The following is a 19,940-nucleotide window of genomic DNA, read 5'->3' as shown; positions in this document are numbered from 1 at the left end:
AGTAAGGGAGTTACTGGCTGGTGTGAAGGTAGAAATTGGTTGTGATACCTTCAATGTTTTTAGCAAGGTGGATGTTGCGTCATTTTGGGCCCTTTCGAACTTCCCTAAGGCATTCTCAATGTTGAGGACTCTCTCACTGATAGGTAACAGAAGGGACTTAATCAAACTTTCAAGATCACTCAGAAGTGATTTTGTATTTATCATCGTATGTTCAGCCCCAGTTATGGTGTGTATAGACGTGTTTGTGGGTGCTGTCGTCTCTTTATTCAAGAACAGGTCTGACTTTTGACTGCTTATGAAAGGACATAAGGTCACCTTCTCTGGGGCAGGTTTAGCCAGTCTAAATGTAGACCAAACGTCTTTAGCTGAGCTAGGATGTTTGGCCTTGAGGTGAGATTTTTGTTTTTTTGCAATAGATGACTTGTGTTTACCTCGTGTACCAGTTGTCCTAGTTTTGCTCTTTATCAGGCGACTGACTTTAGTAACCGGTTTTGTCGTTGTGGATGTAAAACCACCCGAGGAAGGGGCTGCTGGGTGTAAGTGAGCTATAGGTGACATATGGTTGCTACTACTGTTTTCTCCGGTAGGTGCTGGACTGTTGTTCCTACTGTTGCCTGAAGGTGAGATAAGCAAGGCTGTTTGCGTGTTGTCTCTTGTTTGGGGACTGGGAAGCCCTGTAAATGACAACATTAGAATAGACTCCTCAGAGTTTATGGTATTATCCAGAATGTTTATGTTACCAGTAGTGTGTAAAGAGAGGTCGGGGAAACATAAATCTGGAGTAAGTGAGAGTCGTCTTTCAGAGTCCTGAATTGCATCCGCCACGACATTGATCGTTTTTTGTAGCATTAAGTCTATGGCGGTTATTGTGGGAAGAGGGCTGTTGGTGACATCTTTCAATCTGGTAGCTGATCTTGTGGTCACGGGGGTATTTCGGCTTTTACTCATCCTCACGATGTTATTATCAATTGTATGCGGTGAAGAGGTAATAGTTTCGTGGGTGCAGAAGTTATAAAATGTTGTTGGGCGTTTACCTTGGTTGAAGACAGCTGGACGAGATCTCAGGGGGGTGGCCCCGTCCCGGACTCCTCGGTCCCCGGAGGGCCACAGAGGGCCCGCCCTTTGCCCGGGCTTAGCCCGGCGCTGCCCCGCGCGCTCCCGCGACGCGGGTGTTGAAGGCTGTTTTTAAGCGCCTCCTGGCGCGCTCCGCCTCGACGCGACTTCCGGTCGCGGAGGCTGCTGGGAAGTGTAGTCTTTCCCTCACCCCCACTCGGCGGCAGCGCTGTTGTTGCGAGGCTGCGGCGGGGGGGGGAGGTACTCGACAGTGGAGCTGCGGCAAGGTCGGCGGCTATGGTGGTGCTCCTGGGACGGCTCCGCTGGCAGGGATGGCGACTCTGCTCCTGGTGAGTTTTCTGGCGATTTGGTTGTTACCCAGTGCTTTGATGATTGAAGGCTGCTTTTAAGCGCCTCCTGGCGCGCTCCGCCTCGACGCGACTTCCGGTCGCGGAGGCTGCTGGGAAGTGTAGTCTTTCCCTCACCCCCACTCGGCGGCAGCGCTGTTGTTGCGAGGCTGCGGCGGGGGGGGAGGTACTCGACAGTGGAGCTGCGGCAAGGTCGGCGGCTATGGTGGTGCTCCTGGGACGGCTCCGCTGGCAGGGATGGCGACTCTGCTCCTGGTGAGTTTTCTGGCGATTTGGTTGTTACCCAGTGCTTTGATGATTGAAGGCTGCTTTTAAGCGCCTCCTGGCGCGCTCCGCCTCGACGCGACTTCCGGTCGCGGAGGCTGCTGGGAAGTGTAGTCTTTCCCTCACCCCCACTCGGCGGCAGCGCTGTTGTTGCGAGGCTGCGGCGGGGGGGGAGGTACTCGACAGTGGAGCTGCGGCAAGGTCGGCGGCTATGGTGGTGCTCCTGGGACGGCTCCGCTGGCAGGGATGGCGACTCTGCTCCTGGTGAGTTTTCTGGCGATTTGGTTGTTACCCCATGAAGTGAAAAAACAGGTCAACAAAGGCAGAATATGCGTCCAGACCAGACAAGATCACTTGAGGATCACCATGAAACACCAAAACCATAATACAGGGCAGACCACCTGGACCTGGTGTATTGCAGTCTGAAAAGAAGCAAAGTCCAGCAAGGCATCCTAACAAGGACAAACGTAAATCTCTACTCAAGAAGAGACAGGGGCTCGGACTACGCCTGAAGGAAAAAGGGGAGAACTATTGCAACTCCACCACAGGACATAATACACCAGAATGACAAACCACAGGAACGAGAAGAGAGCATACCTCCCCCACTCTGAGAAAGAATGACAGGAATGAACTCCCCATCAACAGGGAGCAATGTGAGTCCATCCATGAAGGTGTGCAGCAAACCGCCCGACACCGGACAAGTAGAGCCTCGACAAAGAATGGCGAGAACTATAAGCCAATCAGGAACATTCCCCCACCACAAGAATCACCCACTGCAATGCCCCAATGTCAGCCCAAAACAACGGACACTACAGAATGCTGACCACCCAGCTGGGTGACCACCACTGACACAAAGCCAGGGATTCAGAGTGGACCAAGAAGCAGGAGCCTCATGCTGAAACACTGAAAGTCTGGCAGTTGGGGCATGCTTGTACCACCCCCACCATGAAAAGGAAGAAAGGTCCTTCCGGTTGGAAGTACCAAAAGTCCTCATAGAAGCAAGAAATGACCGCCCCACAATCATCACAGTGGCCAACAGCATGCAAACCACAGTGCCTACACAAACACGACCACCAATGTGGGCCTAAATAACCCAACCCCAGAGAAGGGAAAGGGTAACAAAAACGCCCATGGGCAGAACTCGATCTCCACGACTAAAAGACCAACATCGGTGCAAAGCCGCCGTGGATGACCATGAAAAAGGTGCAGCGGCACCCAGGGAGACCAAGAAATACCAGACAACCACCCAACCTCCTGAACAACAAAGCACAGGCAGAAGAGAAGCCCACACCCTGACCCAACAGCACTGGGATGGACCTTGCTCACTTTGCCACTGGATTCAAGCTAGCCTGGCTTATGAAGGGTGTTACCCAGACACCGGTCCCAGGATGCTTGTTTTCGGTTCAGGGAAGACCTTGCTTGGCAGTTCGAGCTGAATGGATTGGAAGTGGCAAAGGAATGTGACACGGGCAATGGGAAAGAACCCACAACCACCTCCTGCAAAACACAGCAGAAAAAGCCATGCATAGCCCAATGTGTCAGAGGACCAATGTGAAAACAGGAACCCCCCACCCACATACACACACCGAATGAAGGGTCTGAACTTGGTATATTTTCAGTTAAACACATGTTCTACACCTCCTTGCAACACTTAACCCCTTCTAAATGACATAGCGGGATGAGCAGGTGGTGTCATTCCTCAGTCAGTTTGGGGCAGCAGCACATCAGATGGAACCAGGATTCTTTTCAGGAGTTGCATAACCTCCACGAGATTGCCTCATCTTGGTGAGCCCAACCAGGATTGAAGTCTGAAATTGGCAGTGCAATTAACCTCATCAAAAGAGTTTTCATACAGGTCTGGGTTGAGAGCCCTTGTTTAAAGTATGCCTGTGCCTTTCAGAAGTATAAGACGCATCCAGCACTTCGGTCAAGGTGCGTGGTCAAAGATTACTGATATCCATTTCAAAGGACATTAATAGCACTTGCCTTTTCACAACTTTTTTTCCAGGCAGAGTAAGCAATTTCTTGGAGATGTATGCTATTTGTCCTGATTTTCAGAGTGCTGGCTGCTGTTGCTAGTTGTAGCCATCAGGGAGACCCTGCTGCTTTGAAGACGGCTTTCAAATAGTATTTGAGCAAGGACTCTGGGGCCTGCAAGACCCTATAATAGAATGTTATTATATCCCATAGGCCCACAAGGTCAAGGCACCAGAGGCCCAGCTTCAGCCTCAACCTTGTTCTTCTTGCTTGCTAGGGGGCAAGTAGGATTTTCTTGTACGCCTTGGTCTGGGAATTTATTAAAAATGTGTCAAAGGCACCGGGGAATGCCAAGTGGCCATAGTTGAGGGCCAGGAGGAGTTTTGCTTTCAAGACAGTCAGCATGGGCTCTGGTGTTGGGCTTTGTTGGTGGTTACTAAGGTGCTTCAGTAAGTGGATAGCAGTGATGGCCTTTGTTTTAAGGTGCTTTAAACAGCTTTTGACTTGGGAGTTTGTATGGAAGCCTAAAGCTTATTGCGTAATTACTGTGGCGAGGAAGACGGACGAGGAGGTACTGGATCCCCATGCCCCGGTTTCATAATAATATACTATGATTGTGGTACAGTGCTCCTCCTCCCCCACTCCACCTGACCCCAGTGACACTGCACCCAGCTGTGCCATTGATAGCTACACGCTGCTCAAAAGGAAGAAGGCTCTTTGCCGTCCCACAATATTAACAGAAAGCAGCAGCAATAAGTTTCAGAGAGTTTGCCTGGAATAATCTTACCGTTTGTCCTGCAGCTCTTTAGTTTCTTTCAGTATCAGGTGATCCCTCATTTCGTGCTGAGATATAGGGCAGCTTCCTTCAACGTCAAACAGCGACACCTCTTCCCGACTGTCCACATCCTTAACTTCTGAAGCAAATACTCTTTCTGCAAGGTTGCGGATCTCTTCTGTAATTTCTGAAGAAAGAATACACACGTCACCTTAAGATGTTTTTAGGTCTCGCCAAGGCAGCACCTGCGCTGTCTCTTCGAGACATGCTGTGTTCAGGATATGGGCTTAAAGCTCCACCCACTTTCCGCCCACCTTTTTAATTGGCTCCTGTCCCTGTCCTTTCTGAATGGTGTCTTTTCATTTGTCAATAGGCTTAGTGGTCCCTCCTTAGTACCGCCTTGTCTCTTCTTTTAACCTCCCATGAGACACCCCCCTGTTACATGTGTTGTTACTCCCTAGGTTTTAATTACGAGGAAAATTATTTAAAACATACAATTCAACACATCAATATACAAACATTAGTGGATCAAAGAATAAATTAAGAAAGAAAAAGGAAGGGAGAAGAGAAGAAGAAGCCCCTAAATCAAAAAAGTCATATATCAAAAGTTATTTATTATATATAGTAAAAGCAGCTGGAACAGTTACGCTCAAGATAAAGTGCTGGTATACAAACAAAACATATCACAAACAAGACAAGTGGTAAACAAAGAAATACACATTACAATAAAGAAACAACATGAACAAAAATAATGTGTCCTTCTACATTTTTGGCCACATTAAGCGTCGACGGCGTTTCGACCACTGTACAATTACCCGATCATCATCAGGACTTCTTTTGAGCGTCACAAACACTTCTGTATGGCAAAAATAAATAAATATGGGACACAGTTACTAGATTTAGACTTCTTCGAAAGAAAAGGCGTAGTCTGAAAAAAGAAAAAGAACCTGTGTCAGAAAGATATCCAAAAGGTACCCAGAATGCAACCACACTCATAAATACACCAATTAGATCAAAAAATGGAAGTTGTGGTGTTAGAAAAACCGCCACCAAATTATCAAAAAACAATTTCACCTGTTTAAAAACACGGTCCAACCATCCTTAAATTAGGTTGGTACACAAAAAATTTCAGGAATTGCTAAAACAAGAAGAAAACTACAGTTAGAAACAGTTGCCACCATTCTTATGGGAACTGTATATCTAGGCTACTAAATATGGTATCCGCTTACTTAAAAACGTCAGCTATTCCTTCAACCTGTCAGGATCAGTATTAGAATTCACGTTAGTGGCATCTCCCCTTTAATCAGAAGATAGAATTTGCAATCCGGTGAGCAAATCACCAAAATACCTTATCACAGTAGTATGCTAGAAGATGGAGAAAAAAGAAAAAGGAGACCTTGCTCTGAAAATTGCTGTGAATTCACAAATATTTGGTCTATACGTCAATAAAAATGCCACAGAACTTTCGATCCCAATTGAGGTTTGATGCTTTCAAAATATTCAAAATACAACTCAACTTTACTGCCGGAATGGGCTATAGTATCCAAAACATCTAATCATTTGTACAGTGGTCGAAACGCCGTTGACGCTTAATGTGGCCAATAATTATAGAACACATTATTTTTGTTCATGTTGTTCCTTGATTGTAATGTGTATTTCTTTGTTTGCCACTTGTCTGGTTTGTGATATGTTTTGTTTGTATACCAACACTTTATCTTGAGCGTAGCTGCTTTTACTATATATAACAAATAACTTTTGATATGTGACTTTTTTGATTTAGGGGCTTCTTCTTCTCTTCTCCCTTCCTTTTTCCTTCTTAATTTATTCTTTGATTCACTAATGTTTGTATATTGATGTGTTGAATTGTGTGTTTTAAATAAATTCCCTCTTGAACCAATTGTTAGGTGTGTAGACTGACTGTCATTGGTTCAGTTTTGTTGGACTACCCCTGTGGTTGGTAATGATAGGTTTTAATTCCAGCCTCAAGGCACTATTTTCTCAGAAGGCTTTAGGCAGGATATACACTTGGTCCTAAGCTAGGCTGGCAGTGGTTACTTCATTCACTAGAACATTTCACATTAATATGAGACAGTTTATAAATTTCCCTTCATCAGCTCCACACAGAGTACAACTTAATTGGAAAATAATGTAATAATTCTTTTGTCACATTTCAAACCTACTAATTGTATATATGGACATAGCTATTTGAATGTACTTTCACGACTGTCTTGCATGCAATGTATTATGGGTAGGGAGGATTTACCCTATCTTCTGCAGGGTGCAGTACCATACGTGACCAAAAGAGGTCCCACTTTTGGCCACATATGGTACTGAACAACTTGCAAAATCGCTAGGTAAAAAACATTGCCTTTTCAAAAGCCAATAACTCCAACTTTGTAGACATGCAGTGCTAGTGACTTGCTCACTAGGGACCTCTAGGAACAGCTTGGGGTACTGCACCATTGACGTGCAGTGCTGGTGCCTTGCTCACTAGGGACTTCTGAGAGCAGCTTGGGGTACTGCACCTACAGTGTTGATGCTTTGCTCACTAAGGACTTCCAGGAGCAGCTTGCGGTACTGCAAAGAGACATGCAATGCTTGTTCCTGGCTCACTACACAAGAGTTTGCAATGCACTAGATCTCGCATTACTGGAAGTATGAGTGATTGGCGTTGCATTATTATTTGCAAAGCCAAAACCTCAAATTATCAGTAATGCGATAGCTATTGCATTGCAAATGCTTGTTATCACTTCCAGTCGATGCGATCAAGATAGTCACTAACAAAGTGGGAAAGGTCATTCATTAATTGGCTCGCTTAGAAGGGGTTCACGCATACTTGAGGGCACTGTTATCTCTCATTAACATTTTATTAACTAGACTGCCATTTGACACAACCACCCCTTTCAAATGTGAAAAAAAGATGCACAATTCCCCATTCATGTTGAGGTCTGTCACTTTAATTCTGGCTTCTGGAGTAGGTACTCATTTTGGCTTAACTTTTGTATTTCTTTGTTAAATATTGCTTCGCGCCAATCTTACATACAGTCACATACTTTCTACTTCAACCACGACATTTCCTCTTAACTTTATTACATATTTTTTATTTTAGTTCACAACTTCCATGGCTTCTTAGCACTGTTAGCTGTCTAGGTTGAGCAGTGAAGTCTGCCAAGCTAACTACTAGATAAGCAAACTAGAAGACCCAATGATGGCCCAAAGCTTGTGCTTCAAAATACCATGTGCGAGTGCGCCCTTTCCCACTGCGCCCTGCCATTCGGGCTGTAGCCGTGTCTAAAGTTCCTATGGGAAAGTGCATTGGGAAAACAAGTTTTGGGACTCCTATTTTTTCTCGACCCCCGTTGACCAATCACCCCCAAACTTTCAGGGAAGGAGCGGAACTGAGCTGGCCAAAAGTTTGGAAAATTTCAAGAAGATTCATCAATTGACGCCAATGTTACTGGCAATAGAATGTTGCGGTTTTCCTATGGATAATAGATCCTAACTATAACTACCTACCTACCTACTGGTGACCGCCACACTATAATTGGATGGGAAGGGCACATTCATTAGGAGGTGCCAGATCCCCTATGTGCTGCCCTAGGGGATCTTGTAGGTGCATAATTCACACACAGACATGGGTCAAAATAGAAATACAAATAACCATCATCAACACAGTGCTGCAATGCCTGTGTCTCAAGTCGGCGAGGGACCATCACTTCAGCAAAATGAGAGCTATAATTCACATCACTTGATGACTGGCAGATGTCACATATGGGACACGATTCAGAAAAGGGGGTGGTGATGAACAGAGTGTCTGAATTAAGCAGACCACTCTTACCCAGTCCAAATATCAGGGCTTGATCCATCACCGTTATTTAGCTCACTGCACCATCCCAGCTCAGAACCTGGCTATATGCAAATTAGTCTGTCCCTGGCCCAGAGCATCATGGGAACAGGGCAGACCAAACTACCAAGCCAATTCTTCACCGGAAAGGAGACAAGCTTCCGGGGACCGGTTTCTGGCATTTCAGCCGTCGTCGGCCCGGCTTGCTTGAATCCTGACGGTGCAGTGAGCAAGGGACTCATGTCTGAGTATACCCTGCCACACCTATAGTGGCCAAAAACGATTCAGAAAAGGGGGTGGTGATGAACAGAGTGTCTGAATTAAGCAGACCACTCTTACCCAGTCCAAAGATCAGGGCTTGATCCATCACCGTTATTTAGCTCACATATGGGACACAGCATCAGATACGTGTCGACCAAGTAAGCTATGGTAGATTAACATCTGCATGTGCAGTCTCTTCATTGCTACCCTAGAGCCTTACCTAACTCTCTCTCCCCCGGAGACTGGGCTGATAGCCCCCCTACTTAATCATGCAAAGAAATGGACCTACAACTAAACACAGATCTCTGACAGAATATCTATTGCAACAATATCGAGGTACATAAATAGCCAGTCAAAAATATCTATTTTGGGGGCGTGGCCAAGATGGCGACCTGAACAGACGTGGGTCTCTGTGTCTCCCTGCACCAGCCCTCGCTTAACGCATCTAACGCAGTCAATCCAGCCCTAACACCACGGCGCTGGCCCTTATCTGACTGCGGCAGTGAACTGCACCACCGAGGCGGCTGTGGGACTTGCCTGGCCGAGTGGGAGATCCGACGAAGGCGGAGGCCCGAGACCACAGCGGAGGAAATGGCGGCCGACATGGCGTGCTCGCCAGCATTGCTCAGACTGGCGGTCGTGGCCTGAGTGGAGCGGGTGTCGATCCGCTCCCTGTGGAGTTGGCAGCAAGGCCCAGCAGTCCCGCGACTCCCACCTGGGAGATCACAGTAAGAGCCGACTACTCCGGCTGCAGCTCGGCTGGAGAGACGCGGAGGTGCCCACCAGAGCTGCGGAAATTGAGGCCCCTGCTTCCGGCCTACTCGTACGTGGCTCCAGCGGACGCTGGAGGAGAGCGCCCGACCTGAGCGCAGGCTGGCGCCATACACCCCGGCGCTTCGCCGACGACGAAGCGGTGGCGCCGAGACCTGGAGGACGAGGGCAGAGTCTTAACCGCGGCCGAGACGGGCCGTGCAGCAGTGCGGCAGCAGCGGGGTCCTCCTGAGGGGCTGGACGGAGCCAACAGCACCCACGTTGAGGCCTGGAGAGACCTGGGGCCTGAGGTGAGGAGCGCACTGGAGGGAGGCGAGCAGGAGACCCGGGGGGCACACTCGAGCCCCCGGCGTATGGCCTAGCTGACCCACACGAGACCTGAGGGGCCTATCACGAAGGGGTGGCGCAGGATCCCTGCATCAATGTCCGAGCCCTCACCGGGAGGCCCCCGCAAGTCATAGCTGAGACCCAGCCCAGCGACAACTGCTGCAACCGCGGCCGCCACAGAGCCGCCACGACCCCCACACCGCGTTCTCACGCGCGGACCCCGCTGTGCTGCCACGGCTGATCTACCTAAGGGCGTTGGAACGGGCATCACTGCACATCGCTGGCTACCCTCGGGGCAGACTCTCGCAGGGGTCCTGAGCTCGCCCCCCCTACACCTGTACCGAGAGCATCAGTACCCGGAGCCCTCACTCGATATCCCAGATTACTGCCCCGGGCACAACTAGGACAAGGGGCGCCACAGTAGCCGGAAGGCCGCCCGGAACACGCACCACACCGCCAATTTGCATCTACAGCAAGACCTGGCCCGCGTCACCACCGGTGATTGCCGCTCGACCCACCGACAGCCTTAAAGAGTGGGACGCCCCAGGGGGCGGGCGAGCCACAGGCCTGAAACTGCGACTCAGCCATGTCTTCCACCAATCGTAGAGCTGGGCGCACCATAACGGACATGTTGGTGAAGGGGGCAGCCAAAAGCGAGAAAAACCCCGACAAGCAGACGCCTGCGGCACAGCCTAAAGATGGAGACCGGGCGGCCGGCGAGGCACCGGCCACTAAGTCCTTTATGGAAGCGCTATTCACCTCCCTTAAAGAAGATATACAGACTCTCAAACAGGAGATGGCTGGGGGGTACAAGGAACTAAGGCGAGATGTGGACGAGATTGGAGAAAGGGTAGCAGAGGTGGAGACGGCAGATATGGATAGAAGCGAGGAAGTACACGCACTTCAACAAGAAATACTTTGGCTTCAGGAGCAACAGATGGATCTGCAGGCCCACTCGGAGGACTTGGAGAACCGCTCCCGATGCAATAACATCCGCGTCTGGAATGTACGCTCCAAGGCTGAAGGGGGGGACGTGACTACCTATTTGCAGGACCTGTTCCGAGATATTCTGGAGCAGCCTGATGACTTCGAGATAAGGATCGACAGAGCACACAGAGTGGGTCTTCCGCGCCGCGCAGCAACCCCCCCCCCCGGATATTTTCGCCTTCCTCCCGGATTTTCCCCTCAAGGAACGCATCCTGAAGATGGCCCGGCAACAGCATCCCCTCACCTATCAGGGCCACGCAGTGGAACTCTTTCATAATCTATCCGCAATTACTCTACAGAAACGTCGTGCATTCAAGAAAGTCACTGCTTTCTACGGGAGAAGGGAGTCCCATATTCCTGGGGCCATCCATTCCGCATCATCTTCAAATGGAACGGGAACCTTCAACAACTTAGGTCCCTGCATGACACCTGCGACCTACTAGGCATCCCGAATGACGAGGGAGGCTCGGGAGACGAATCTGGCGCTCCCCCATCTCAAACGGCGCCGCTACCAGGCACTAGAGACAGCTGGCAGAAGGTGAGACATAAGCGCCCTAAGAAGAAGGTCAGCAAACCCAACCCCGAGACGGTGGCACAAGAGCAAGCTGACGCTATCAGAGAAGTGACAAAAGACACAGCTAGTGCGTCGTGAGACTTGGCGAGTTGAGCCACTGATATCCACAGCCGCCGAGCGGCGAGAGGGTCGGGGCGGTGAGCCGACGGGTTGCCGTTGCCATTGCTTCCCCATTGATGTTCTACTTTACCACGGATCCAGCTGGACTAATGGCTGGAACTGGGACAATGTTCGCTAACAAGACACTCGAGGTTGGAGTGGGGGTGGAGGGGTGGCGGGGAGGGGGTTGTGGGAGTTTGGGGGATGTTGGGGTTGGGGGAGAGGGTGGGGGGATCTCCTTGTCCACAAAATTTTGAGTTTCAACCGGGATTTCCTAGGCCATCACGTGCAAATCATGGACCAGCTCAGCCACAGACTAGTGCGGGCCTGGTGCCGCGCGTAGCGACTTAGGATGACACACCACTTAACGGTTCTCTCACTCAACGTGAGAGGGCTCAACAACCCTATTAAGCGCAGGGCGGTCCTGTCTCTCCTGGAGCACTCAAAGGCGGACATCTGCCTCTTGCAGGAAACCCATCTGCTACCCAAAGACCAACACAGGCTCAAGTCCCGATCCTTTGCCTGGCAGTTCTTCTCGTCCGCTAACAAAAAGGTGGCCGGAGTAGCGATATTGGTGGCCAAATCCTTTGGGGGTAGGGTCCTGCAAAAAGAGGCTGAGATCAGGGGTAGGTTGCTAGTCCATCGCTTCCAGGTAGCGGGTCAGACACTATTGGTGGGTACTATCTATGCACCCAACGAAAGCCAAGAGAAATTCCTACACACTGCCCTGGAGGCTGCCACTGCTAATACGCATCCACATTTACAGCTCGGGGGTGACCTGAACCTAGTGTTTCACAACACAGCGGACCGCTCCGGTCAGCGGTCCGGTCAAGTGGGAGCACTGTCAGCAGCGGGACACGCTCATATCACAGACCTAGACCTCGTTGATCTGTGGAGACATGCACACCCACGGGCAACAGCATACACTTATTACTCCGCAGCCCACAAAACATACGCACGACTGGACCACTTTTTGTGTTCCTCCCAGCTGGCGCGTCAAGCGAGTGACGTGGAGATACTCCCGGCCTCCCTGTCTGATCACTCTCCAGTGGTGGTGTCCTTCCTGTTCACGGCAGCACCCAGCCCACAGCGGCACTGGCGGCTGCGTGATAGCCTTTTGCAGCTTCCGACCACACTGGAGCGGATTAAAACGGCGCTCTCTCAGTTCCTCTCACATAATGCCAACGGATATACCTCTAAAGCTACGCAATGGGCGGTCCTAAAGGCGGTTCTCCGCGGCAAATTCATTTCTATAGCCACAGCTAACAATAGGGAACGCGCGCAGAAAAGAGCCGAACTCACTCAGCGAGTGGCGGAACTGGAACAGATGCACCAACACATGAGGCAGCATGGGCGTGGCGGCAACTATGCACGGAACGGAAGATGCTAGAGGCACAGGACCAGGATATTGCGGAATATGCCGCCATGCGCCTCCGGCACGCGTACTATACTGGGGGAGACCGCTGCGGGAAATTGTTGGCGAGCAGATTACGGGAGCAGCGCCAGAGACAGCAGATCCGAACCCTCCAGCCTAGCCACGGCGCCCCCATCACTGAAGACGCGGCCATCGCCGCGGCCTTTGGCGACTACTACGCTGATCTTTACACAGCGGACAGCCTCGACCTGCAAGATGGCCATAATTACCTGCAGGGTGCAGCCCTCCCGTCGCTCAATGAGGTACAGACGGCATTCCTCGACCGGCCCATAGGCCTAGAGTAGGTCGTCTCAGTGATCTCTCGCCTGAAACTGGGGAAATCCCCTGGCCCAGACGGCTACACGGCGGCCTTCTATAAGAACTTTTGTTCACAAATAGCCCCGCTGCTAAAGGACCTTTTCAACACCTTCGACGCGCCTGGCGCCATTCCTCCGGACCTACTGGAGGCCGCCATTTCGGTGATTCCCAAGGAGGGATGGAACCCCACCCAATGTGGCTCATATCGGCCGATTTCCCTGTTGAACATCGACCTGAAGCTCTACACCGGCATCCTGGCAAGTCGGCTTGCGCCCTATATGCAACAGCTGGTGGAGCCTGATCAAGCAGGCTTCATCCCACAGCGGCAGACAAGCGACAACATTAGGCGAGTCCTCCACCTCATCGAGGCCGGAGCGGACGAGACCGGACTGCATGCTCCTCACGATTGATGCAGAGAAGGCATTCGATAGGGTGCATTAGTGCTACAGCGGTTCGGAATCGGAGAAACCCTCCGCAACCGTATATTTAATTGCTATCGCCAACCAAACGCCGCAGTCCGGGTCAACGGCCACACATCCCCACGGTTTGAGATTGGCAGGGGGACTAGACAGGGGTGCCCACTCTCTCCCCTTCTATTTGCGCTCTATATGGAGCCGCTGGCGCACCGGGTGAGAGAACACAACCTCATTACGGGCATATCGTTTGGCGGAGACACGCACACGATCAGTTTATACGCTGACGACATCTTACCATCCCTGACCAACCCGATGCAATCCTTCCGAGCGCTCTTTATCGAGCTTCACACTTTTGCGCAGGCGTCAGGCTTTAAGATCAATGTGGCGAAGTCGGAAGCCCTGAATCTGTCACTGTCACCAGAGGTGCTAGAGGATGCCAAGGCTGAATTTGACCTACAGTGGTCAGAGTCTACCAACCCTTATCTGGGAGTCTTATTGGCCCTGACAGTGCAGGCCTCAGCGGACGCCAACTATGCCAGGCTCAGCTCCCGACTTCGGGACAACCTCAGACGGTGGAAGCACCTGACTCTGTCTTGGCTGGGTCGGATTGCTGCCGTAAAGATGACCCTATTGCCCCAGATTCTTTACGTATTCCAGACCCTACCTCTGCGCCCACCGGCGGGATGGCTTCAGAAGACCCAATCAGATCTAACCAGCTTTATCTGGAACGGCCGCCCTCCGCGGTTTAAGCATACAATCGCCACACTTCCCCTGAACATGGTGGCGTATGCGTGCCCGACCTCACTCTATACTTCCAGGCAACTCAGCTACGCACTCTGGTGGAGTGGCACCAACTGGAATCTGCCAAACATTGGCTCTTCCAGGACCAGGCAGTCGCGGGTCGTCCACTCCAGGGCATCCGTTCTTACCGCGCTGCCATAGGCCTCCCAACCTCTACGCCTCACGGATCACCAGCACAGTCCTAGATATCTGGGACAGAGTGGCAGTCAAGCGAGACCTCACCTCCTTCCCCTCCCCCATGATGCTAATCTTCGATAACCCTGACTTCTCGCCTGGCCTCGACCCTCGGGCCTACACGACATGGCGGAAGACACCTTGTAGAGATGCAGGACATATGTTCGATCTTAAGGGCATTCTCCCATTTCAGAAGGTGAAAGAGGATTATGGTATACCTGAAAGTGATCGTCTGCCCTACCTGCAGGTCCGTCATTGGGATCTACAACCATCGGTTCGTCCCGGTGCGCAGCGACACCTTACCCCATACGAGAAGTGGCTGTTGACACGTACATCGGACAAAAAGTTGATATCAGATCTGTACCAGCACTTACTCCTCACCAACATATACACCTACAATGCGGGGAGGGTCAGATGGGAGAGGGACCTGGGGAGACACCTCACACGCAAAGAATGGGAGGGAGTCTATTACAGAGCCAGGCACTCTGCCCATCACATGGGCCTCACCGAAACTATGACCAAAATTGCCACCTACTGGTACCATACACCCGAACGACTACATCAATGGGATCCCCAGGTCAGTGACCGCTGCTGGAGAGGGTGTGGGGGACTGGGAACGTTGGAACACTTACTCCTGAGCTGCGACCACCTTCAGCCATATTGGAACTCAATCCTAGATTTGATAGACTCCCACCTAGATACCGGCCGTTGTCCTACTGGGCCTTCCTAACACTTTGATGTACCCCCTAAAATCCTGGAGAGGGAGGCTTATTGCGATTACGCTAGGGGCAGCTGTGCAAAATGTTGTGGCACACTGGAGAGCCGTCCAACCTCCACTACAAATAGGCTGGCTACATAGGCTGTGGGCAATCCTAGGAATGGCGAAATTGTCATTGGCTAAGGCAGGTGAGGGGGAAGAATTTGCAGCACTATGGCGACCGTTTCTGTCCCTGCTGATAGGGGAGTTCCGAGAGCTGAGCTGCCCCCGCTATCTGCGATTGCTGCGCCTTGCGGACACCCCGCTTCCGGAACCCAAGGCGCAGCCACACAAGCGCAAGGCACCGGAGAGTTCTGCACCCGATGGCACCCACTAGAGAAGTGATCCCCTATGGTATCAGTCTCTGCTCTGTGGACAAGGAGAGGGGTGGTTGTGGGAGGTGGGTGGGGGGTAGGGGTTTGTTTTTCCTTCCTTCTGTTTTTCTTGCATACTCATGTTTCATTGTCGGCGCCGCCTGCACATGCATTTCAGCCTTTATGACGCGGCCGGCCCAGATGGGTTGTAGGCGGCTTGCTGTGTTAACACTTATTAGCCGAGTTTACGCTATTGAACTGTTCATGGCCGCCATGTGCTCAGACAGGTGCAATGGCGGTGTGAGATGCTATGTTTTCCTGTACTGCTCAATAAAAAGATTTAATACTAAAAATATCTATTTCAAAAATATTGTTTCACTATGGTAATAATGGTAAGTACGAAAACATAAATAAAAAATTATAGTTTCACACTAATATCTTTTAAAAACATTCACAAATAGTTTTTTACTACATGTGTAGTTTAAAATAGTAACTTAACTATTTTAATATATAACATTAATACAATATAAATTAAAAAAAAATAAGTAACTCTTAATACTATATATAAAAATATATATTTATATAAACATACACATAAATATAAATGTGTTTTTATATTTATATATGCATATATATATAATATAAAAATATTATTAAGAAAATTATTTTACATTACATTTTATTTTATTTACAAAAGTATTTTGTACTTGAAAGTCGCTCTTTTCTCAGTGCAAAAAGTTCTTTGAGATGCTTTATATCACCTTGCGTCAAGGGTGCACACTGGGCGTTACTGGAGTAGATGAGCAAAAACAACCATAGGCTTTGACACAAGGCCAGATCTACTAAAATATCCATACCAGGCTTAAGGCAAAAAATGTATGTCTCCTTGAAGCAGGCGTTAACATATGGAACTGATTTCATTTCTCCAAAAAACACACATGTAGTGCATGCGTGTTGAAGTACCCACCAAACATCCAATGCCTGGAATCCTTCTGAGTTTGCCGAGGCATCGCAATTGGTACTAAAATGATTTGCTTTCAGTATAAACCCTAGGCTTGAGAGAACACACTTATCTCTGTACCACGGTGTGGGCCCTATTCACAAAGGTAAACTGTGACGAAAGGCTAACTTTACGACTTTCGGAATTCCCAAAGGGCTATTAGGAGGAATAAAGTTAGACTTTTGTCTCAGTGTAACTTAAGTTTTGGTCTCAGTTAGAATCAAAACCAAAACTTAAGTTTAACTGGGACAAAAGTCTAACTTTACTACTCATAAATCCCCTTTGTGAATACCGAAAGCCGTAAAGCTTGCCTTTCGTCTCAGTTTACCTTTGTGAAACCCATGTTTTTTAGCACCGCAGTAACATGTCAAGTTTAATAGATATAGCTCTGTACTGTGTTTTTCCCTTGTGCAACACAGCACTACAAATGTGGTAGTTGTGCTGCTTTGCCTGAAAAATGTGTAACTCTTCTGTGAGTGTATTGGCAATATTTGCCACCCGAACACATTAACACCATCAGGAAGGCGCTGAAGACCTGGCTCTTTGACTAATTCAGAACTGCTGACCCCCCTTCCCCTACGCCTTGAGACCCTTACGGGTGAGTAGTGCGCGTATAATTCCCCTGATTGATTGAGTTACTGAAGCCAAACAGTATCTGAATTCCAAATCCTCTTTCGCCTCCTGGAGTACCCCTTCGACTAAGGAATTCTTAGATAATTTAAATGCCTGATTCTGGACACCTCACAGTTCACCACTAGACCATGCTTTCCCTTTTACCACCAAAGGAAACCTATAATAGATGCATAGCAGGTTCAGCTGCATGCCTTGGCATGCAGTGCTTGCCTATCATGTATCCGCCTTCCCCACCCACCACATGCCTCTGTCTGATCTGCCAGCACATCTTATATACGTAAAGAGACTCTCCGTGCTAGGGACTGCTGAGTGCACCTGTTGTGATTTAAACTCTCGAGCTCATTGACACAGAGGCTTCGAGAAGCCAGACAACGGTCGTTATTGGTTACATGGTGGCGTAAATGTTCTAAGATGAAACTGTTCTACTTTCCAGTATTTATGCATTAGGAAGCTTATTTACAAACCTCTTGTGCCACTTTTGCATATAAGCCCCTATATTTTTGGTGCACTGAGTTAAATAATATTTGCGTGTTCTGTTTGTAATTGTATTTATATAGCGCTAATTACCCCATATGCGACGAGTAGCATGCTCCTTAGGACCCACGATTAGCGGTTAATAGCTAGTAGACTAGCATTTTTTTCACACATTGAACTTCAGTTGAGTGTTACTTCTGCTGTGTAGACAAAAAAAATGCACGCTGAACTTAAAATTCTAAGTTCCAGATTTTTTTTTAAACACAGCTCTTACTTAGTGAGTTTAACTCTTGGTACGACTTTCTTCTTTTTCGTAAATGTATATATGAAAATGTAGTAGTGCCATCTCTAACTTGAAGTTAAGATGTTGAACGTGGGTAAGAGCTGACGGTTTCTCCACTTGCCACAACGCCCTGGGCCCTAATATATTTACGGTATGTATATACTAGACGCCACGCGGACTGCACAACTAAATGGTGGGGCATGCAGCAAAATACACGCATTGCTAAGAATAAATACGGAAATTAAGGAAAACAATTTGGCTTACTATCTGAATGTAAAACATACCAAAACCACGCTCATTTCTTCTATTGCAGCAGAACAAAATACAGACTCAGTTTGTTTCCCTGTTGCCTTATATCACATTCCGTAGTACCACCGTATCATTTGCATTTTGCCTTGATAAATCCTAACGCACTGGTGCGTAGGTCTTTCATGGTCACATCTTTACATAACACAGCACAAAGCTTCGCAAGGATTTGTGTGTCCCGAAAGGTATCCGTGCGTTAGTTATAAACAGTATTCATTTCAGACCACTATAACAGCAGTCTCCTACCAGGGGCTTTCGACGCGTCCATTTTGAGGGTTCGGTTCTTCCTGGGCTCCCAGCGCAGCAGCTGAAGCGAGTGAGTCGCAGGGCAAATGGGACAGTCTCGCAGCCGACGGCAATGCTCCCGGCTGTAACAGGATATCCCATCTTTAAAAAGATATGATGATGTATTCGTATATGACACTATTTACGGTTGGAGGCAAGGGGGGAGCCGTTGAAAGCGAGGGCAGGTAATGTGCTGGGCTGAGCGCAGGTTCGTGCTCTCTCGGGTATCAGATCCTCCGGTGCAAGCAAAGAAAATAAGATTAACAAAACACGCACCTCCGTTGTATCAATGCAGCGTAGAGGGTAGCCCAACCCCAGTGGAAGAGCGCAGGGCAATCTTAATGAGCTTCACATGGTGGGCCTAGTTTACCAACAGTTGGTGCTGTGGCCCGACTACAATATATATTCAACTAGCAGGGTCGGTATCGCGAGGACGCTACATCCAGGTAAGAGAGTGCAGTTCAAGTGAGTTAGCAGAGGCATTTGAGGGCCAGCGAAAATTACCTGTGTCTAACCTGGAGGTGACTTTCATTGTCAGTGGGATATCTTGGTTGGGTAATGTCCCCAATGGCAAGAGTGTATAATCGTAGGGCACAGGATTCACACTGAGTGATATGTTGCGAAGGTGCCTGTTCCTTCACTCTGATGCCTCTTTTGGAGGGACCTCTAATGGGGGCTTTGCTGGCAGCCCATGATATAACAATTGAGCTGGCCGTGCCCTTGTTAATCTGGAAGTAGGTTTGGATGTCACCTTCTAAGGCCTGTGTGTAAAAGTCACCCTGGAGGTACCAGGTGTTGCGATGCCACATGGGGCGTGGACCACCCGTGGGAAAACCGAAGCAGAGAAGAGGAGCATGGTCAAATATACCACATGGAAGGGTCTGGATCTGAGACATTTCACGGCGTCTGGAGCGGGCATTATGATAAGATCTATGTGAGAATGTATATGGTGTGCTGCGGAGGTGTGGGTGTATTGACGTTGGCGAGGGTTCCACACCTATCACATGTCACAAAGGCTGAGAGAAGTCCATTCAGAAAAGCATTGGGCGCCAGTTCAACGGGAAGCAGAAAGAGTGCCTGTGGTGTCTATGTCTGGGGTCGAGACTGCGTTAAAGTCTCCCTCTTCTACTGTAAGCCCCCCAAAAAGGGCCAGCAGTACATGTAGGAGGCTGGCTCAGTTGGTGTTGTACACTTATTTAAGAGAAGCACCCTGCGCTAATCCAGACAAACCTTATAGTGATTTTTGGGGGTCTTAGACGACCCCAGAAAGCTCTCCTAAATGGGAGCTGTGGAGAGCAGCCTTCAGGCTTCGTTCAGAAGGAGTGTAAAGCAGCTTGTTTTACCAGTACTAATCATATAGTGAAGGTTAAGTGAAAAAGAACCAACCGGTTTAGTAATAAAAAAAATTATTTATTATAAACACTCACTAACACTTTGCAATATCTCCTACCCGCAGATATTATCA

The 19,940-nt window shown here is 49.1% G+C and overlaps 1 protein-coding gene across 1 annotated transcript in view; it reads right to left on the bottom strand.

The window, feature by feature from the left end:
* Positions 1 to 18,541, bottom strand: part of AMPD1 (adenosine monophosphate deaminase 1) — a 488,628-nt gene extending 470,087 nt beyond the window's left edge. Inside the window, exons 1-2 of the mRNA XM_086923284.1 lie at positions 18,437 to 18,541; positions 4,450 to 4,624 (exon numbers count right to left, since the gene is read on the bottom strand). Coding sequence (XP_086779410.1) covers positions 4,450 to 4,624; positions 18,437 to 18,458 — 197 coding nt within the window. The 5' untranslated portion in view covers positions 18,459 to 18,541. The remainder of the gene's footprint in view (positions 1 to 4,449; positions 4,625 to 18,436) is intronic.
* Between the last annotated feature and the right edge of the window lie 1,399 nt (positions 18,542 to 19,940).

The sequence above is a fragment of the Lissotriton vulgaris genome, chromosome 5 (assembly GCF_964263255.1).
Source record: "Lissotriton vulgaris chromosome 5, aLisVul1.2, whole genome shotgun sequence".
Classification (NCBI taxonomy): Eukaryota; Metazoa; Chordata; class Amphibia; order Caudata; family Salamandridae; genus Lissotriton; species Lissotriton vulgaris.
This window is presented reverse-complemented; position numbering and strand designations above follow the sequence as displayed.